Genomic DNA, 22,779 nt, shown 5'->3' with positions numbered 1-22,779 from the left:
CAAGGAGTAAGCGTCTTTTAATTTCATGGCTGCAGTCACCATCTGCAATGATTTTGGAGCCCCCCAAAATAAAGTCTGACACTGTTTCCACTGTTTCCCCATCTATTTGCCATGAAGTGATGGGACCAGATGCCATGATCTTTGTTTTCTGAATGTTGAGCTTTAAGCCAACTTTTTCACTCTCCTCAAGAGGCTTTTTAGTTCCTCTTCACTTTCTGCCATAAAGGTGGTGTCATCTGCATATCTGAGGTTATTGATATTTCTCCCGGCAATCTTGATTCCAGCTTGAGCTGGAATGCAGATGTAATAACAGGAGCTGGAGAAGCCATGTTAGATCAGAGGTGAGTATCACATGTGGAAGATGACAAAGCAGTAAGAAAAAATTGGGTCCCCATCACTGTGGAGTGAGCTGGACTATTATTGCATGGAAGAGAAATGAAAGTGTATTCTATTGAAGGCAATGTTATTTAGGCTTTGATTACAGCAGTTGAGCCTGTAACCTAACACTCATAATCTATTAACAAATCTCTGTGTTAACTTTGCTTTGACAATTAGAGTCTGATGGATAGAGACAAGATCTTCTCACATGGACTTCCAAGTGAGTAAGGTAAGGTCCCTGCATTCTGGAATCTGTGATCTAGCATGGGCTTCAGAAACTCAAGCAAGGACAAAGCTACATAGCCCAGACAGCTTCAAGATGCTGTAGGAAGACTTGGAAGGGGAACCTATATCACTTGGGCTTTCAGGGGGGTTGCCTAAAGAAGGGGATCATCTTAGGTCATTTGCCCCAGAATAGCCCATGATTCCAGGTTTCCTGTACAAGTGATTTATTTCAGAATTCTTCCTGAGAAACCAGTAAGGGCACAGGGGAAGCAGGACAGGCAAATGGATGAAACCGAGTCTTGTGTGATATCATGGAAGCCTTGGAGAGGGGAGCTGTAGCCTGCTGTCACAGGCAGCTCTGGAACATAAGTTGTGTCTCTAACATACCTAATCCAAGGCTTGGGAACTGGGCTTTCACACTCCCACCAGCTCCTATCTTTCAGCCTTCAACTAATGACCACCCAGTGTCTATGGGCTCTTGTATGAGATTCTCCAAAGTCAAAGGTGCCCACTAGAAGCCAAAGAACACCAAAGCCAGGGAAAAGGCAACTTCAGATAATGATGAGTTGTTCTACATTTGCTCTGCTGGCTCCAGCATCACATCAGGAGTCCCATGAGGGAAAAGAGCCCCTTCTAGTCCTTAGAAGAAACCTTATCTTTTTTAAATTTAATTTTTATTTTATATTGGGGTATATGTGAGTTACAATATTATGTTAGTTTCAGGTACATAGCAAAGTGATTTTGGTTATTTATATATATCCCTTCTTTTTAAGATTCTTTTCCCATATAAGTTACTACAGAATACTGAGTAGACTAGACTTTCCTGTGCTATAGAGTAGCTCTTTTTAGATTTCATACTTTATATATATTAGTGATTTATATATATATATTACTTTATACATATATATTATATATAAATATATAATACATATAATAATATATAAACATATTAAACTATATTATATAACTATATAAATATTATATATATTACTTTGTATATATTAGTCCCAAACTCTCAATTTATCCCTCACCCCTTCCACCTTTCCTCTTTGGTTGCCATAAATTTGTTTTTGAAGACTATTTCTATTTTGAAGAAATCATTCCTGATGAACCAGGATGAACTACCAGCTGGAGTGAGGGTGCACTTCACCCCAGTGGAAAGCATTTCACCCTAGCATTTAAGTCCCCCTAAAGCTCGCACACACACACACACACACACACACTTAAACGTTTTTTAACAGCATGATGCATGAACTGGTGTAATTATTAATAAAGTGCTCAGCCAAGACATTTGAGGCTCGGTGTCCAGCTTGGGTACCCTTTGGTGTCACACTGCAGCCTTCCATATTTCCCTTGGCATTGGCTGTGATAAGGCTCCAGAAGGACAAACAAAATTCCCCAGCCGCTCAGGCCAGATGGATGTAAGCAGGAAAAAATAGCTCTCTTCCAGACAGCAATCCCAAGGCAGCCCCTAGAGCAGCTGGAGGTCAGACAGCCTCTACTCGCCTTGCTCAGGCCTGGAGGCCCACAATGTAGCCCATTCATTCCACAGGTGGACAGCTCTGCACAGCACTCACACAGCTCTCCAGAGGCTGACTCATAGCTCCAACCGCCCGAATTCCAGTCCCTAGTTTGTCACTAAATTCCCTTGGTCTCCAGCGACTTTTCCTGATGGCTTGGTGCATAGAGAATCTGCCCGAAATGCAGGAGACACAGGAGATGTGTGTTTGATCCCTGAGTCTGAAGATCCCCAGGAGGAGGAAATGTCAACCCACTTCTGTATTCTTGCCTGAAAAATCCCATGGACAGAGGAGCCTGGCAGGCTACAGTCCATGGGTTGGCAAAGAGTCAGACATACCTGAGCTACTCAGTACACATGCACATATTTTTGCTGAAGTATTTTGAGGAAGAGATTACCATTTCACAAAGTATAAACAACCACAGTGCTATTTTGTTCCAAGCAACAGTAACATCTAGTATCCTGTGCATATCCAATACTCTAAAAAAAAAAAAATGCCTTTTCACAGTTTGTTGATTCAAATCAGAATCTAGAGAATGTACATGTATTGCATTTGGTTGTTGTCTTTAAAGACTTTAAGTAAGAGTCTCCCCTCCTTTTATGTCATTTATTTGTTTAAAATATTTGAGGAGGTGAGGTTATTTGCCTTATAGAATGTCCCAAGTATTGGGTTTAGAGCAGGGGCCCCCAACCCCCTGGCTGTAGACCAGTACCGGTCCCTCAGCCCTTGGTCTGTTAGGAACCAGGCCGCACAGCAGGAGGTGAGCAACAAGCCAGTGAGTGAGGCTTCATCTGTATTTACAGCTGCTCCCCATCACTCTCTCATCACCCCTAGACAGGACAGTCTTGTTCCAGGCAAACAAGCTCAGGGCTCCCACTGATTTTGCATTATGGTGAGTTGTATAATTATTTCATTATATATCACAATGTAATAATAATAGAAATAAAGTGCACAATAAACGTAATGCCCTTGAATCATCCTGAAACCATCCCCACATCTCCTCCTCCTCCTGCTGCCACCTTGTGTCCCCCTGCCCCAGCCCCAACCAGTCCTTGGAAAAATTGTCTTCCAGGAAACCAGACCCTGTTGCCAAAAAGGTTAGGGACTGCTGGTTTAGAGGATTGCCTCGCTGTTCCTGTATCTGTGTATTTCCCCCCAAACTGGTATTTAGATCTAGTCATGAGTTGAAAATTTTTCATTGGAATATTTCATACATAGCTCTGTATATTTCTTGTGGCACCACTTCAAGAGGCTCATAATTCCTAGTTGATCCACTTCGATAGATGCTTATGGGAAATAGATGGGGAAATAGTGGAAACAGTGTCAGACTTTATTTTTGGGGGCTCCAAAATCACTGCAGATGGTGATTGCAGCCATGAAATTAAAAGACGCTTACTCCTTGGAAGGAAAGTTATAACCAACCTAGATAGCATATTCAAAAGCAGAGTCATTACTTTGCCAACAAAAGTCTGTCTAGTAAAGGCTATGGTTTTTCCAGTGGTCATGTATGGATGTGATAGTTGGACTGTGAAGAAAGCTGAGCGCCGAAGAGTTGATGCTTTTGAACTGTGGTGTTGGAGAAGACTCTTGAGGGTCCCTTGGACTGCAAGGAGATCCAACCAGTCCATGCTAAAGGAGATCAACCCTGGGTGTTCTTTGGAAGGACTGATCCTAAAGCTGAAACTCCAATACTTTGGCCACCTCATGCGAAGAGTTGACCCATTGGAAAAGACTCTGATGCTGGAAGGGATTGTGGGCAGGAGGAGAAGGGGACGACAGAGGATGAGATGGCTGGATGGCATCACGGACTCGATGGACATGAGTTTGGGTGAACTCTGGGAGTTGGTGATGGACAGGGAGGCCTGGCGTGCTGCAATTCATGGGGTCACAGAGTCGGACACGACTGAGCAACTGAACTGAACCGAGATGCTGTGGGTCCTGATGTTGTCAAACTTATACATCCATTTATAAACTTCCCTTTTGACTTTTCATCCTATGGTTTGTTGTCCATTGATGACCTTTGCCTAGATCTGTTGTTTCATGAGGATGTTGCAAAACAATGATTTGCTGTTTCTACCACTCCTGAATTTAATTCCTAGAATTCTTCAATTAAAAAGGGTATTCCTTCGACTATGTGTAGTTACATGAAGTATGCTTCACAGCAACAAAAATAGCATAAATATTGATGATTATTCCCCTTTCTCAATGGTCAAAATAATGAGTTGGTACCACTGTGATCTGTCACAGTGACAAATTAGATGTTGTCTATTACCATTTGGAACTACTGGATTTTTATATATTTGATGTGATGCTAAAATTGTCCCACCTTTGATCTTTTCATATGGATTCGTAAACTTTGTCTGGCCTCTTCTGGTCTTTGAAGGTCCTCAACTTTCTGGTCCTTCAAGATTCCCAGGCTTATCTTGTGCATTTCTTGGTCCAGCCCTGAAGTCAACCATTTCTTCAAAAATTTCTGCATGTTCTAGTGAGAAACGGTAATTAGAGGCCACAAGCTATGCCTCAGGATAGTCACTATTAGCACATTGCCATTGCTTCGAGGCTTTTTAGTGGTCAGCCCGAAGAAGTACAGATATTCTGTAAAGAAAAAAAAAAGGAAAAGAATTAATGGGTACAAACTTATTTTTCCAAGTTTAAAGACTGTGGGCTTTTCACTTACACTTTTTTGTTTTATACTTAAACATCTTCTCTCTATCCACTGAAAGTCTTGCTTCAGAACAACATTAACATTAATTACTTATTTGCTTTAACCTGTAAATTAACCAAATTACTTATTTGCTTTAAACATGATACTTTCAAAATAACAGTAGAACTATCATCAGCCATAAGGTATTGGATACAGTCTCACATTTCTTTGGATTTTTGGATTTGTTTTGGAGGGAGGGCGCTTTTCTTTGTTTTTCTCTTTGCCCTTAGAACATACTCTACTCTGAACACAGAGGCAAAATCCTGCATTTAAAATCCACTTAAATAATGTTTTGTTCTGTGAAACTGTGTCACCAGTTTGATACAATTAGGTTCATTTGTCTTAGTTTATTCTCAATTTTGACAGATATATTTATCTATTTTTGATACTATATGGTTGTAAAGTCAAACTGTAAAACAAGAAAAAAATCTCACTTCTGTCTCTGTCCTGCCTCCATAAATTATGACTTGTATTGGTTTTGGTTTAGTTTTCTACTCTTTCTTATTGAAAATAGATATGCATGTGTATGTAAAAGTGACAAACTATAGGTACTTTTCTGGTCCCTCTGTTTTAAAAACTAAGCAGTGTACCCTGAAGATCTCATGCATTCCACACCTCTCTCCATCCACATTATAACCAGGTGTTGGGATGCCCTGTGCCTTAATCCACACTCCCTGGTGGATGGTCACTTCAGGTATGTTTCTGATCTTTTGCTTTTACAAACAATGTTGCAGTGAGTGGCTTGTGCATCTGGAGTTTTGTATTCTTGCCAGTGAATCTTTGGGATAATTTCCTAGTAGCAGAATTGCTGAGGTAAATGGTATTTGGGTGTGTCATTTGCTAGATGCTGTCAAATTCCTTCCGTAGTGATTGAATCATGAAAACTGAATTTTAACAATTTGTAAAAAATGAGGGTTAAGACAAATCACCCCAACTATCACTGACCTGATGACTAACACCCTCCTGTTGTTTTATGAAAGGGACAGGCCGTGATAGATACCGGGCAGGAACACCCAGGACCAGGGAGTCCTGGAAGGAGCCATAAAACTCCAGGTCTTTATTTTGGCTGGAATAACAGTTTAACAGGTAGCCCTGTTCATCTCAGCCTGAGCTGGAGTTCTGATTGGTCTTTTTTGTCTTCTTTGATAGATAAGATGCTTCAAAATTAGTTCATTGTATATTTGGTTTGGCAGACAAAGTGTTTCAAGGCATGAACCCACTATTGGGGAATTACATCAGCTGCTCAGCAAATGGACATTAATAAACTTGTTAGTTTATATGACCCTTGTACTTTTTTTTTTTTTACAAATGGAAGAAAAATTAACATGGTTAATAGGCATTGAGCCTCTTATTCAGTCAATCAGCATGAATTGAATCCCCTCTCTGTCTCGTCTCTACACCCACCTCTTTGTTGTTATTGTTGTTTAGTTCTAAGTCATGACTGACTCTTTGAGACCCCATGGACTGTAGCTGCCAGGCTCCTCTCTCCATGGGAATTCCCAGGCAAGATTACTGGAGTGGGTTGCTGTTTCTTCCTCCAGGGGATCTTCCTGACTCAGGGGTTGAACCCATGTCTCCTGCATCTCCTGCATTGGCAGCTGGATTCTTCACCACTGAACCACCAGGGAAATGACTCCCACTCTAGGCTAGACATAAAAACCCACACATTCTGCAGGCTGGATCAAGCACACAGTTGATGAAGGTTTAGCTTTCACTATGTTTTTTGAAAAAAGAAAATTAGCTGCTAACATTTAAAATCACAGATTTTACGTAAACATTGAGATTCTGATTTCTCCTGAAAACTGGGGCAATCAGCCCACTTTCCAGCATGGCAGCCTTTGCTTGGAGCTGAGAGGCTGCCCCCGGTGGTAGGGCATGTGCTGCCCAGGGCCCAGGATATCTGCCCAGCCCTTCCATTCATTTCTCTTGCCTCCTGGGCCAGGAGTTTGTGAGAACTGCCCTCCACTGCTAACTCCCTGAAGATAAGGACCACCTGTATCTTACTTGACTTCAGGGGCGGTGGCCGAGTGGAGCTACCCCACGTCCAAGGTAAGGGGTGGCGGCTGTGCTCTGCTGGAGCAGTTGTGAAGAGAGACCCCACGTCCAAGGTAAGTGAAACCCAAGTAAGATGGTAGGCACTGAGAGAGGGGATCAGAGGGCAGACAGACTGAAACTACAATCACAGACAACTAGCCAATCTGATCACATGGATCACAGCCTTGTCTAACTCAATGAAACAAAGCCATGCCATGTGGGGCCACTCAAGACAGATGGGTCATTGGAGAGGTCTGACAGAATGTGGTCCACTGGAGAAGGGAATGGCAAACCACTTAAGTATTCTTGCCTTGAGAACCCCATGAACAGTATGAAAAGGCCAAATAATAGGATACTGAAAGAGGAACTCCCCAGGTCAGTAGGTGCCCAATATGCTACTGGAGATCAGTGGAGAAATAACTCCAGAAAGAATGAAGGGATCCAGAAAGAATGAAGAGATGGAGCCAAAGCAAAAACAATATCCAGCTGTGGATGTGACTGGTGATAGAAGCAAGGTCTGATGCTGTAAAGAGCAATATTGCATAGCAACCTGGAATGTCAGGTCCATGAATCAAGGCAAATTGGAAGTGGTCAAACAGGAGATGGCAAGAGTGAACGTTGACATTCTAGGAATCAGTGAACTAAGATGGACTGGAATGGGTGAATTTTAACTCAGATGACCATTATATCTACTATTGTGAGCAGGAATCCCTTATAAGAAATGGAGTAGCCATCATAGTCAACAAAAGAGTCCAAAATGCAGTACTTGGATGCAATCTCAAAAACGACAGAATGATCTCTGTTAGGTTCCAAGGCAAACCATTCAATATCACAATAATCCAAGTCTATGCCCTGACCAGTAACACTGAAGAAGCTGAAGTTGAACAGTTCTATGAAGACCTACAAGACCTTCTAGAACTAACACACAAAAAAGATGTCCTTTTAGGGGACTGAAATGCAAAAGTAGGAAGTCAAGAAACACCTGGAATAACAGGCAAATTTGGCTTTGGTATACAGAATGAAGCAGGGCAAAGGCTAATAGAGGTCTGCAAAGAGAACACACTGGTCATAGCAAACACTCTCTTCCAACAACACAAGAGAAGACTCTACACATGGACATCACCAGATGGTCAACACCAAAATCAGATTGATTGTATTCTTTGCAGCCAAAGTTGGAGAAGCTCTATACAGTCAGCAAAAACAAGTGGCTCAGATCATGAACTCCTTATTGCCAAAGTCAGACTTATATTGAAGAAAGTGGAGAAAACCACTGGACCATTCAGGTATGACCTAAATCAAATCCCTTATGATTATACAGTGGAAGTGAGAAATAGATTTAAGGACTAGATCTGATAGACAGAGTGCCTGATGAACTATGGATGGAGGTTCATAACATTGTACAGGTGACAAGAATCAAGACCATCCCCAAGAAAAAGAAATGCAAAAAAGCAAAATGGCTGTCTGAGGAGGCCTTACAGATAGCTGTGAAAAAAAGGGAAGGGAAAAGCAAAGGAAAAAAAGAAAGATATTCCCATTTGAATGCAGGGTTCCAAAGAACAGCAAGAAGAGACAAGAAAGCCTTCCTCAGCGATCAATGCAAAGAAATAGAGGAAAAACAATAGAATGGGCAAGACTAGAGATCTCTTCAAGAAAATTAGAGATACCAAGGGGACATTTCATGCAAAGATGGGCTCAATAAAGGACAGAAATGGTATGGACCTAACAGAAGCAGAAGATATTAAGAAGAGGTGGCAAGAATACACAGAAGAACTGTACAAAAAAGATCTTCACGACCCAGATAATCACGATGGTATGATCACTCATCTAGAGCCAGACATCCTGGAATGTGAAGTCAAGTGGGCCTTAGAAAGCATCACTACGAACAAAGCTAGTGGAGGTGATGGAATTCCAGTTGAGCTATTCCAAATCCTGAAAGATGATGCTGTGAAAGTGCTGCACTCAATATGCCAGCAAATCTGGAAAACTCAGCAGTGGCCACAGGACTGGAAAAGGTCAGTTTTCATTCCAATCCCAAAGAAAGACAATGCCAAAGAATGCTCAAACTACCACACAATTGCACTCATCTTACATGCTAGTAACATAATGCTTAAAATTCTCCAAGCCGGGCTTCAGCAATATGTGAACTGTGAACTTCCTGATGTTCAAGCTGGTTTTAGAAAAGGCAGAGGAACCAGCGATCAAATTGCCAACATTCGCTGGATCATGGAAAAAGCAAGAGAGTTCCAGAAAAACATCTATTTCTGCTTCATTGACTATGCCAAAGCCTTTGACTGTGTGGATCACAATAAACGGTGGAGAATTCTGAAAGAGATGGGAATACCAGACCACCTGACCTGCCTCTTGAGAAACCTATATGCAGGTTAGGAAGCAACAGTTAGAACTGGACATGGAACAACAGACTGGTTCCAAATAGGAAAAGGAGATCGTCAAGGCTGTATATTGTCACCCCGTTTATTTAACTTATATGCAGAGTACATCATGAGAAATGCTGGACTGGAAGAAACACAAGCTGGAATCAAGATCGTTGGGAGAAATATGAATAACCTCAGATATGCAGATGACACCACCCTTATGGCAGAAAGTGAAGAGGAACTCAAAAGCCTCTTGATGAAAGTGAAAGTGGAGAGTGAAAAAGTTGGCTTAAAGCTCAACATTCAGAAAACGAAGATCATGGCATCTGGTCCCATCACTTCATGGGAAATAGATGGGGAAATAGTGGAAACAGTGTCAGACTTTATTTTTTTGGGCTCCAAAATCACAGAATATGGTGACTGCAGACATGAAATTAAAAGACACTTACTCCTTGGAAGGAAAGTTATGACCAACCTAGATAGCATGTTCAAAAGCAGAGACATTACTTTGCCAACAAAGGTTCATCTAGTCAAGGCTATGGTTTTTCCTGTGGTCATGTATGGATGTGAGAGTTGGACTGTGAAGAAGGCCCAGCGCCGAAGAATTGATGCTTTTGAACTGTGGTGTTGGAGAAGACTCTTGAGAGTCCCTTGGACTGCAAGGAGATCCAATCAGTCCATTCTGAAGGAGATCAGCCCTGGGATTTCTTTGGAAGGAATGATGCTAAAGCTGAAACTCCAATATTTTGGGTACCTCATGCGAAGAGTTGACTCATTGGAAAAGACTGTGATGCTGGGAGGTATTGGCGGCAGGAGGAGAAGGGGACAACAGAGGATGAGATGCCTGGATGGCATCACTGACTTGATGGACGTGAGTCTGAGTGAACTCCGGGAGTTGGTGATGGACAGGAAGGCCTGGCGTGCTGCGATTCATGGGGTCGTGAAGAGTCGGACACGACTGAGCGACTGAACTGAACTGAACTGAACTGGCTGATAGAAAGTGTCTAGTGTATGCCTGCATCACATTTCTTCCAATACTGAAACTGTAACTGTCTAGACCTTTGACACAGACTGGCATGAAAGGTGCCCCTGATCTATGCCATCTGTCCCAATACCTGAAGTCACACATATGTCACTGGGCTGCCCCTAAAGTCTTCACTTTGCCATTTGAACTCTGTTTCTTCTAGCAATCTCCTCCCCAACTAGGAGAGCCATGCACATCTCCTGAAGTTGCTTGGAAGGCCAGGCACATCTCGTGACCTCATGAGGTGATGAATGTCTAGCATGGCCCCCAGAATTTACTTTTATCATGTTAATAGCAGTGTTTTTTTCTCCAAGTTGGAAAGAGTCTCCCCACCCTTAGAGAGTCTGTGCACTTCAGTTTGTTTTTTTGGCCAAGCCCCGAGGAAGAGATCGGAGAAGGCAATGGCAACCCATTCCAGTACTCTTGCCTGGAGAATCCCATGGATGGAGGAGCCTGGTAGGCTGCAGTCCATGGAGTTGTGAAGAGTCGGATATGACTGAGCGACTTCACTTTCACTTTTCACTTTCATGCATTGGAGAAGGAAATGGCAACCCACTCCAGTGTTGTTGCCTGAAGAATCCCAGGGACAGAGGAGCCTGGTGGGCTGCTGTCTATGGGGCCGCACAGAGTCGGACACGACTGGAGCAACTTAGCAGCAGCAACGAAGAGACTACAATCTCTGTAAAATTCTCTGTATTCTGACAATTTTCTAAATCCACTCCCCAAAGACACTGATGGAGGTAAACATTTAATCAAGAGGTATGCATTTCTTATCAGATCTTACCAGATCAGTGGCCTCAAGGGGACAATTGGGGCAGATAAGAGCATATATATCTGGGAGTTCTTGTCACCACAGCAAGCTCAGAACCCTCTGTTCTGTGAGTACTTGAACCCAGGAAAAAAGCATGACGTAGCTTGGGCTCTTCCATCTGGTGGCCCTCTCAGAGTGCGTAGTCGTGTAAGTACAGGGACTGTAAGGGCATATCTGTCTTTCTGGGATTTTTCTTGTTGTCCTCTCTTCTTCCATCTGTGAGGGTTAGAAGAGAAGGTAATCATTCCTGGCAGCCTTAAACTTCAACTTTCATTTATTGATAAGTACCTTGCCATGGGCACCTTGGGGCCCAAAGTTTTGGAACAGGCTTGCAGGGTTGCACATCTCTAGGGGTGCCAATCACGTCATGACCTAAGTGAAAATGGCACTCCTTGGACTTGTTCAGTGCACAACTTGTGCAACTGTTGGTGTGGTCCTGTTGCATTTCTCCTGCGTTTGCTTCTAGATCTTCTCTCAGCTCTCTTTCTGCTTCTGTGTGTATGGGTCTGTGTCTTCATCACTGTATCTCTCTCTTTTACCTCTCCATCTCTTTGGCTATCTCGGTGCATGCAAAAGTGTCCCAGTTTCTTTTTTTCTTTTTCAATTTGGACTCTCTCTTGCTTCTCTAGCCTCTTAATTTCCCCAGTTTATTCCCTGTCTCCTGGCATCCTCTCTCACCCCCTCTTCTGCTTGAGCCCAGAAGAAAGATCAGTAGTACTATTTCTCTGCTCTTTTAGCTCTAACAAGCAGTGTGCCCTCAGCCAAGTCTCCAACTCCCTGCATTTCAAATTCCTTCCCTGTTTAAAGAGGATGATAGTCCCCTTCTACCTCCCTCCCAGAGCCTCATTGAGAAAAATACAGTGGGATGACCACAGCAATGGTAATGGCTGTCATTGCTGAGACTTCCTATATACCAAGTGCATTATATCCATCATCTCCCTCAATACCCAAGACATTCTATATGAGAGACACTGATTGTTACATTCCACCTTTTTACTGACAGGAAGATGGAGACTCCAAATGGTCCTATGGCTTATCCAAGATTACACAACAGAACCAGTATTCAGACCTAGGTCTTTGCACGGCATTCTAATAATAAGATGACCCTCATTAAAATGCTTAAAAAATGCCCAGTGCCATAACAACACCAGCTATGGCAGTCCTACTATAACACATATGGCTGATTAATGCCCTGTCATTGCTTCCTTTTCCCCATGCTTGTGGAAAGAATCCCTCTAATGAAGATGAAGACCATGCAAGAAACCCTCGGGGGTAAAAAAAAACTTTGGTGAAAAATTTCCCAGAGGAAGAAGCTTACAGCCTGTCCAAGAATTCTGCTCATGACCCAAGTGCAACTTTTCATCCCCTGAGAAACTACAAAGATGTGTGTGTTGGGAGGATGGTGCTCCACAGCGCCCCCGGGTGCTCTGGCCTTAGCACTGGGGTTCATTTGGAGGTGCCAGAGATGTTGCGGCTGGGGAACAGGGACCCCATTCCCAGAGGAGAAGGGACTCTCATCCTCAACTCTTGGTCTGTGGTGACTGGGCCAAGCAATGACCAGGTGGTAGATAAACATCATTTTCTGTGCCAAAGATGTCATTAGTTTGAGGGAGATTGTTCTTTCTGAACTAAGTGAGCCACTCAGTTACAGATGAAGGGTGAGCCATCTCTCATCAAAAGATAAAGTATGACTACCCAGGCAGAGCAAGTTCAGTCTCAAGATCCAAGAGTGATACTGGTAAAAAGTTACTGAGTCCCTATGGCATGTGAGGTGCCCCCCCTCCCAAATCTAATAGTGTGGTTATTGCCAAAGGTCTAGTCTCTTCTTCAAGAATACACAGGCCATCCTGAGAGATGGGGAGAGGGTAAATACATGTCTAAATAAAGGGCCACCTGAGTGCTGTTGATCAGACATGGTCTGAGATTAGAGTCAGTGGACTGGGGTGACCTAGGAGAAGGAGGGGCTCACGCGGGACATAGAGGGGAGACTGGAGAGCTTCTCAGATGAAGACACCAGTCTGAGTAGAGGCTGTGAGGTTGGGTGCTTGGAAAGTGATTTCAGGAGACCTGGGAAATCCAGCAGGAGGCAGTACTCAAGGAATTGGGGGAGGGAAGAAGGTGGACAGGCATCCAGGTCTGCCCTAACCATCCCTTCCTGGCCCCTGTAGTTAGTCTACATCGGCACCATCGCCATTGGAACGCCCCCTCAGGAGTTCAGGGTTATATTTGACACCGGGTCCTCTGACCTGTGGGTGCCCTCCATCCACTGCCAGTCTGAGCTGCTGCATCCCCCGCATCCTGTGCTTGCCCTCCCACCCTGCTCTCTGTCTTTGGCACCTGAAGCACAACCATCTCTTGTGTCTGCAGTGAATCATCTCTTCAGCCCTCACAAGTCCACCACCTTCAAGCTCCTGGACAAGCCCGTTGACCTCATCTATGCCTCCAGGAGGATAAAAGGAGTCCTTGGCTAAGACATCATTCAGGTAATGTGGAAACCAGAAGCTGCTGGCCCTGGGAGCACCTGCTGCTTACAAAACAGATGCAGATTTGTAGCTATTTCAGCTACAAATTCAAAAGTGGAGACTTGGCCAGCTAAAATATAATTTTGACATTGTAACACAGACAATAGTTCTTGCAAATTGCTTAATTCTTTCTCCAGTTTTGATTTCTCTTCAGTGACTCTTAATTTGGCTTCATGAACCTTATGGGATCAGCACCGCTTATTCTTGCCCTTTATCAATTGGAATGACCTACAAAAGCTCAGTAACTTCTAAAGTTTTGGCCAGCTTTAATTTAGAGTCCCAATTCTTACACAATCCAGTGGATATGCCCCATTCAGTAGCTAATAAGAAGTAAGGCAAATCTTCCTGTTCAGAAATAAAAGGTTGATTAAAGAGTGGCATTTTTCATGGATTGGCTCATAGGGGCAAATGATGTTTTGCTGAAAGTTTTATTTCATTTTAGGTTCACAGAATCTGATAACACAATAAACAACTCCTTACAAAGAATTTCAATTTCTAAAGATAATTATTTGACTTAATTTCAATAAACAGTCCTTAAAGAAAATAAATAGAAACAATAGAAGTAACAGCTTGTACGTCACCAACTTGGGCTGACAACCTGTCCAGAATTGAAGAGCCCTGGAAAGTTCCAGAAGAAGACAATGGTCCTAGGTGGTCCTTGGACATCACGGGTGGGACTACAGGTTGCAGTTTTGGGGCCCTCCGCTTATAATCCCAGGCTGCAAACTGATATCACCATCAATTTCCCTATAAAAGTGCAGCTCTAGTTTGGCTTTAATTTTTTACAATGCTTTTTCTTTCACCTTGTGAATTACAAGATTTTCCAGACCCTGGGGGATAGCCAGGCCTCAAGGGGCTCAGGAAATTCCAAGACTCACTCCCTCTTCTTATCTAAGGTGCTAGTTGCCATCACTGATAACAGTTGGTGTGCTTGCAGCAGGCATGTAGTCCAGGCCGAGTCCAGGGAAGGTCAGGACTTGATCAGAGGCCTGCTCTCCTAGTTCTGAAGCCTGAAGAAGACTGTCTCAATTTTCATTTCCCTAACAGCATCACAGCTTCCCAAGTGGCGCTAGTGGTAAAGAACTCCTGCCAATGCAGGAGCCATGGTTTGATTCCTGGGTTGGGAAGGTCCTCTGGAGTAGATAATGGCAACCCACTCCAGTGTTCTTGCCTGGAGAATCCCATGGACGGAGGAGTCTGGCAGGCTATGGTCCATGGGATTGCAAAGAGTCAGACACGAAGAGCATCACATTTCTTCCAATATTAAAACTGCCTAGAACTTCAATGCAGTTTGATGTCAGTGGTGTCTCTGGTCTGTGCCATCTGTCCCACTACCTAAAGCCAGTCATGTCAGTGCACTGTGTTGTGTTGTGCAAGTCGTTTCAGTCGTGTCCGACTCTGCCATTTGACCTCTTTTCCTCCTAGCAGCCTCCTCTCCAACTGAGGACAGCAATGCACATCTCATGAGGTGTCTAGGAAGACCCCACGAGATCACAAATGTCTAACGTGGTCCTTAACATTTACCTTTATCTCTTTATTAGCAGTGTTTTACCTGCAAGTTGGGACGAGTCTCCCCACTCTTAGATTGTGCAGTTCAGTTTGGTTTTTCACCCAAGAACGAAGGAAGAGATTACAGTGGAATTTTCTGTATTATGAGAGTTTTCCAAGTCCACTCCTCACAGTCACCAATGGAGGCAAAGATTTTATCTAGAGGTTCATATTTCTCATCAGACTCATGGTGGCTTAAAGGAGAACATTAGAGCAGGTTAGAGCATATATAGCTAGGTAATCTTCACCGTCAGTGCATGCTCAGAACTCAATCTGTCCTGAGCACTTCAATCGAGGACAGAAGCATGAAGTGGCTTGGACTCCTCAGGCTGGTAGCTCTCTCAGAGTGCATGGTCATGTAAGTGAGGGGACTATAAGTGACATCGTCCCTTTTCTTTTTTTTTATTCTTGTCCTCTTATTCTTCCACCTGTCAGGGTTAGAAGGGAATGTAATCACTCCCTGACAGTCTAAAGTCAACTCTCACTTGTTGCTAAGTACTTTGCCACAGACTCTGTGAGGCCCTAGGCTCTCCAGGCAAACCTGTAGGATCACACAACTCCTGGGGTCCAGCCACGTCATGTCCTATGTAAAACTGCATTCCTTGAAGTTGTTCAGTGCACATCCTGTGCAACTGTAGGTGTGGTGTGAAGAAACAACGTTTCTCCTGTATGTGGTTCTAGGTCTCCTCTCTGGTCTCTCTTCATTTCTGTGTGAATGTGTCTGTCTTCAACTCTATCTCCCTATTTTATCTGTCTCTTTGGATGTCTCTGTGCATGCAGAACTCTCTTAGATTTTCTCCTTTTTAAAAACATTCTTCTTGGCTTCTCTTAACCTCCTTAATGTATTCCCCATCTCCTGGCCTCCTCTCTTCTGCTTGAGCCCAGAAGAAAGATCAGTAGTACTATTTCTGTGCTCTTTTAGCTCTAACAAGCAGTGTGACCTCAGCCAAGTCTCCAACTCCCTGCATTTCAAATTCCTCCCCTGTTTAAAGAGGATGATGAAGCCCTTCTACCTCCCTCCCCGAGCTTCCTTGAGAAGGATACAGTGGGATGACCACAGCAATGATACTGGCTGCCATTGCTGAGGCTTCCTGTATATCAGGTGCATTATATCCATCATCTCTCTTAATATCCAAGCCATTCTATGTAGGGGATGGTGTTGGTGGGGATTTTTTTTCTTTCACCTTTTTACCAACGGGAAATTTGAAACTTCAGTGGTCATATGCCTTACCCAAGATTACGCAAAGAACCTATGTTCAGACCTAGGTCTTTGCCATGGTCATTGCATGGCATCCTGATAATAAGGTGACACTCATAAAAATGCTTGGAAGATACACTGTGCCGTTCCAACGTCAGGTATGACAGTCTTTATAACACAGACAGCTGATTGCTGCCCCTTCTTTGTTTTCTTTTCCTCATGGCCGGTGAAAGAATCCCTCTTAGGCAAATGAAGGCCATACGAGAAACCCTATGGGAAAGAAATTTGCTGACAAATTTCTCTGAGGAACACCCTTGCAGCCTGTCCCAGAATGCCACTAATGACCAAAACATAGTTTATCATCCCCTGAGGAACTACAAGGATGTGACTGTGTTGGGAGGATGGTGCTCCACAGCGCCCCCTGGTGCTCTGGCTTTGCACTGGGGTTCAAGTGGAGATGCCAGTGGGGTTGTTGGGGTTGGGGCTCCTGCAGGAGGCAGAAACACGGGGGGATAGGGACCCATTCCCAGAGGAGAAGGCAGTCTCATCCTCAACTCTTGGTCTGTGGTGACTGGGCCCAGCAATGACCAGGGGGCAGATAAACATCCATTTCTGCGCCAAAGGTGTATCATTAGTTTGAGGGAGATTGTTCTTTCTGAACTAAGTGAGCCACTCAGTTACAGATGAAGGGTGAACCATGCCAATCAAAAGATAAAGACAGCTTCAAATCAAGTATGAATCCCTAGGCAGAGCAAGTTCAGTCTCAGCAGATCCAAGAGTGATACTGGTAAAAAGTTACTGAGTCCCTATGGCATGTGAGGTGCCCCCCCTCCCAAATCTAATAGTGTGGTTATTGCCAAAGGTCTAGTCTCTTCTTCAAGAATGCATAGGCCATCCTGAGAAATGGGGAGAGGGTAAATACATGTCTAAATAAAGGGCCACCTGAGTGCTGTTGATCAGACATGGTCTGAGATTAGAGTCAGTGGACTGGGGTGACCTAGGAGAAAGAGGGGCTCACGCTGGACATAAAGGGGAGACTGGAGAGCTTCTCAGATGAAGACACCAATCTGAATAGAGGCTATGACGTTGGGTGCTTGGAAAGTGATTTCAGGAGACCTGGGAAATCCAGCAGGAGGCAGTACTCGAGGAATTGGGGGTGGAAAGGGGTGGGCAGGCATCCAGGTCTGCACTAACCATCCCTTCCCGGCCCCTGTAGTTAGTCTACATCGGCACCATCGCCATTGGAACGCCCCCTCAGGAGTTCAGGGTCATATTTGACACCGGGTCCTCTGACCTGTGGGTGCCCTCCATCCACTGCCACAGTCCGAGCTGCTGTGAGTACCCCCTCCCCATCCCCCGCATCCTGTGCTTGCCCCCCCCACCCTGCTCTTTGTCTTTGGCACCTGAAGCACGATCATCTCTTGTGTCTGCAGTGACACACAGTCTCTTCAACCCTCGCACGTCCACCACCTTCAAGCTCCTGAACAACATCATCGACCTCATCTATGCCTCTGGGAGGATAAAAGGAGTCCTTGGCCAAGACATCATTCAGGTAATGTGGAAACCAGAAGCTGCTGGCCCTGGGAGCAACTGCTGCTTACAAAACAGATGCAGGAGAAGCTGGAGGTGTCTATCCTTCCGAAAGGCCCCTAATGGCTGTAGATCTGCCTGGAAGGACTCTGTCCTTGGGGAGACAATGCCCCTGCTGACATACAAACTCTTCGTGGCTAATGCAGGCAGGGGCTTGGGGTGTGGATTCGCAGCTTCTTTGCCTATGAAGAGCCGAAGGTTCATTATGGTGTGAGCTGAGAGAGATGGGGGAAAAGCACCCACTTTTATATTCTCAGACTGTGCTAGGCATTTTCATGGTAATATCTTGTTTAAAGTGAAAGTGTTAATGAAGGTCCCATACTCTGGTCACCTGCTGCAAAGAGCCAACTTATTGGAAAAGACCCTGATGCTGGGAAAGATTGAGGGCAAGAGAAGGGGGTGACAGAGAGTAAGAGGTTGGATGGCATCTCTGAGTCAATGGACATCAGTTTGAGTAAACTCTGGGCAGTAGTGAAGGACATGGAAGCCTTGTGTGCTGCAGTTCCTGGGGTCACAAAGAGTCAGACACGACTTAGCCACTGAACAATAAGAAACTTGTTTAATCCTAAAACAACCCTACACAGCAGGTACTATGATTAACTCATGATATAGATGAAGGAACTCAAGTGCAGAGAACAAAGGCCTTGTCAAAGTCACACATGTGCTAAGCAGGTGAGCTGGGCTGGCTAGTCAGGACTCAGGCAGGTGTGGGGTATTTGGGGTATCTTGGGTATTTATCCCAAGATAAAACTGCTTGGGACCCTGGGGGCAGCCCAGGGCTTCAGGTATCCAGACAGGGAAAGCAGGAGGTCACAGATGTGGGAGGGGCCTGATAAATGGGTTCTCACTCTCGAGGCTCTTTGAGAGTCTAATAAAAACTATGGTGTGCCTTCCCCAAAATGTCTGAGTATTCCACACTCTCCAATCCCGCCACACACGTGTGCACGTATATCCCCAAAAGTTAGTTTTCCAGGCAGAATTTTCAGAAGAACCCTGCCAGTGACATTGTATAATGGGCTTCTGTCTTCTGGGCAGATGCAGAATCCACAATGCACTGCAATGAATTCAGTCTGTTTCTGTCCTCAGATCATAGTAATATTGAAGAGAAAACTACCCTGCTTTCTACTCATTTTGTCCACAAGGGGGAACCATTCAGTACTGTCCTGAGTCTCGGTTGCCCCACCTGTACAGAAGGCATAAGGCCAATCTGATTCACTCAGATGGTGTTTACGGGAGAAGTAGGTGTTGTTAAAATCCACAGCCCACACAAATGAAACCCAAATCCCTCTCCCAGCTTGGTCTAACTGTTTGAGGCCAACACGGGGTCTTTTGAGGGGATCTCTGAGCACTCAGGTTGTGGGAGGGGACCAGGCCCTCTTCAGAAGGTTGGGTGGTCAGAGCCAGGCCAGGCTTCAAACTTCTGTGGCACTGATTAGATGGTGACAGACCTGGGTCAGGTACTCAACCCCTCAGTTCCTCAATCTCCACATCTGTAAAATGGGGACCACGGTAGTGTCTCTGATGGTAGAGAAGCACAGCCCTCAGACAGTGCTGGCGTTACTCTCCTCCAAAGAGCCCCTCTCTCACTTCTCTCAGCAGCCGGAGGGAAAATGGCAGTGTGCTGATGTTTGGTGGGGTGGACCACTCCTACCATACAGGAAAGCTCAACTGGGTACCAGTATCCCGAACCCATTACTGGCAGATAACCATAGGCCGGTAAGCCTCACCCACCGAGGGCCAGTCCAGCAGCGCTCCCACACGTGTGCACTGACACGCGTAGACACACACAGATTTAACACAGTTTCACACACAGACATGTCCAGCCACAAAGACACACATAGAAACACCCTCACAGGCACACATATAAACATGCACAGGCACACAGATATACACACACGTGGCCAGACACGAGCACAGAGACACACAGGCACACACACAAAAAGACTTACACCACCCAAGGGACCATAATCACCCTAGGCCTCCTGACCGGCCCTCTGGCCAGGGTCCTGAAAGGGTCCAGAGAGGCCTGTGCAGCTTGGGAAAGGCTGTACCCACCGTGCTGTGAGGCGGGCAGCATGGTTAGAGGACCTGACTGTGTGGTGAAAATAGGATCAGGGTGAATTTCACCAGCCTGAACAGGGTTGTCTTCAGATGACCAACTGTCCCGGGCTGCCGGGGATTGAGAAGGTTCTTAGAGCACAGAACTGCTAGTTTAAAAATAGGGAAAGTCCTGGACAAACAAGGAAAACTTGTCTCCATAGAGAGAAGCTACCTAGCAGTGGAGAGAGGTTGGCTGCAGTCTTGAGACCTAAGAGCATCTCTTACAAAGAGACACTCCCTCTATCTGTAGCTACCTACCTACTTTCTGGGGCACACAGTGGGGCAGGGCTTGTTTCAGAGAGAATCAGGGAGCTGGGATCCAGGAGTGGCCTGAGAACAAGGGGCAGTAATTGATGGGATTCTGTGTGATACCCTCAGACAAAAGCTTTCCTGTCCTTTGGAGCCCTCTGGGTTAGCTTGAGCATCCCCTGGCTGGGACCCTCAGTGTCTGAGCCGGATGAGGGGCTGGTGCTGGGAGACAACCTCTCCCAAAGCAGCTTGTGTCTCCCCCACCACCACTCTAAGAATCTGGGGCCCCAGGGAACCTCCATCTTCACCGTGTGGCTTGACCCATTGTTGACTGGTCAGACACCAGATATAAGTCTCTGAGTGTTCTTCATTCATTCACTCAACAAACGTACACTTGCATCCCTTGTGTGCTGGCACTTGGGGGAGGCACTGAGGATACAACTTGCCCTCACATCTATGAGGCAGACGCACATGAAATGAGTCACACACATATTGATTATCACTTTGGTACATGATAGACACGAGGAAGAGTCTACAGAGACTGAGCAAGACAGGAGCCTGATCTAGTCTAGGGTGAAGACTTTCCTGACAAAGTGACAATTAATCAGGAACCTGGAAGATGCGGAGAAATTCGCTAGACAAAAGGGTTGAGAGTCTTCTAGGAAGGGCAACCAACAGGTGCCAAGGCCCTGAGGCCTGAAAGAGACTGGTGCATTCAAGAACTGAAAGGAAGTCAAAGTAGGGGACATGACCAGAGCAAAGGAAAACAGTGAAGGGCAAGAGCTGAAGGGCTGTTCAGGAGATGGTCAGGGAGGGGCAGTCGTGGGGGACACTTCAGAGTGACCATGGTGTCCGCTTTGTCCCACTTTCTCTCAGCATCTCCATGAACGGGAAGCTAATTGCTTGTAAACGTGGCTGCCAGGCTATTATGGATACTGGGACTACATTCCTGCTTGGCCCAAGTAGACACATCGCCAAAATCCAGAGGCTTATCCGCATCAGGCCCTTTGGAAGTCTGCAGGTGAAGGGTCATGCTACAGGGTCGCTCCCAGGCTCCCCAAACAAGGATCAGCTGAGCTGACCTCTCTCCCTCTTTCTCTAACAGTACACAGTTCCATGTAACATCACCAGCACCCTGCCTCCTCTCATCTTCACCATCAAGGGCATCGACTACCCAGTGCCTGCTCAAGCCTACATTCATAAGATGAGGGGCCAATCCTGAAGGCTAGTTCTCAAATCTGGGACTTGCAGGAACCCTTGGGCTGCTGGTGGGAAGAGGGCGCCCTCTGCAGGCCAAGTCAAACCATTGCAGATACTGCTGTGCCCCTGTGGCTGGGCCAGTGCTTCCCACGAAACCAACCACCTGAGAGTGAAGGGCAGTCTGGGACATCCATCCTCCTGAAATAAATGTGGAGACATCACTCCGTGCTGGCCTGGTGGGAGTCACAAGGAGAAGGGAACACTAAGGTCCTCAGTTTCAGTTCAACCAGAGATCTCAGATGCATGAACATGGAAAGTCAGCTCTAGCAATCCCTGAAATATACCAAGTGACAAGAAGGATGGCTGGGGACAGTCCCAGTGTGCTGTGCCACCATAGGGGTTAAGAGTTTCCCTTCCCATCTTGAAAGTGTCCAGGTTGGAATGATATATTACATGGTAATCCTAGTCCTCAGGTCCCCTTGCTAAGCCCCAGCACCCGCTTGGTGAGTTGGGGTACTGACCCTTCTGTGGGGAGGTGGATTATTAAGGTGAGTAAAGGCTACATAGTGACTGCTCAGCCCCAGCACAGAGTGGAGGCTTCATGTCATCTCCCTGTGGGAGTTCAGAGCAGGCTGATGGGCTCAAAGAAGGCTTTGAGGAAGAAAGCTTCAGTAATTCTAAACCCTCAGCCTCATGGAGGAACGAGGAAGCCTGCTTGGGTTAAGGCAAATCTATACTGGATTCCATGCAAATGGCACCCCCGGGGCCTGTGCAAAGGGGCACCGGGGGCAGATTAGGGGTGATGAGGGCTACAGACTCGGGGAGCATCATGGTAAGTCACCCAACCCAGCCTGGAGTGGCCAGGGAGGGTGAGGGTGTCCAAGAAGACTTCTTAGAGGGCCTGAGTGAAGTCTTAAAGACAAGGGTTGGGAGGATCAGGGAGAATAAAAGGCATTCTCTGCAGAGAAAAGAGTGAGCAGAGGTCAGAAGGAAAGGAACAGCAGAATGTGAGGGAACTTTGGGCCATTATTGTTCTTTTTAAAAAATTCATTGAAGTATTGTTCATTTACAATGTGTTAAATTCTGCTGTACAGCAAAGTGTCGGTTACACATATACATATATGTATTTTTCATATTTTTTCCATTATAGTTTATCATGGGATATTGAATATAGTTCCCTGTGCTATACAGCAGGACCCAATTATCCACCCTCCCTATATTAGTTTGCATTTGATAATCCCAGACGCCCAATTCTCCCCTCCCTCATCCCATAGGTCTTGGCCTTTCTTGTTCTCGGGTGAACC

At 45.4% G+C, this 22,779-nt stretch overlaps 1 protein-coding gene across 1 annotated transcript; it reads left to right on the top strand.

Annotated features, from left to right (window-relative positions):
• Positions 1-21,077: 21,077 nt before the first annotated feature.
• Positions 21,078-22,537, top strand: LOC113886008 (pregnancy-associated glycoprotein-like). The gene is made up of 2 exons (XM_027531953.1): positions 21,078-21,296; positions 21,381-22,537. Exons 1-2 carry the CDS (start codon positions 21,078-21,080, stop codon positions 21,495-21,497), a joined length of 336 nt encoding a protein of 111 aa, XP_027387754.1. The 3' UTR covers positions 21,498-22,537.
• The last annotated feature ends 242 nt before the right edge of the window (positions 22,538-22,779 follow it).

Source organism: Bos indicus x Bos taurus, chromosome 29, assembly GCF_003369695.1.
Source record: "Bos indicus x Bos taurus breed Angus x Brahman F1 hybrid chromosome 29, Bos_hybrid_MaternalHap_v2.0, whole genome shotgun sequence".
NCBI lineage: Eukaryota > Metazoa > Chordata > Mammalia > Artiodactyla > Bovidae > Bos > Bos indicus x Bos taurus.
Note: the sequence above shows the minus strand (reverse complement) of the source record. Positions and strands in the feature narration are given on the sequence as shown.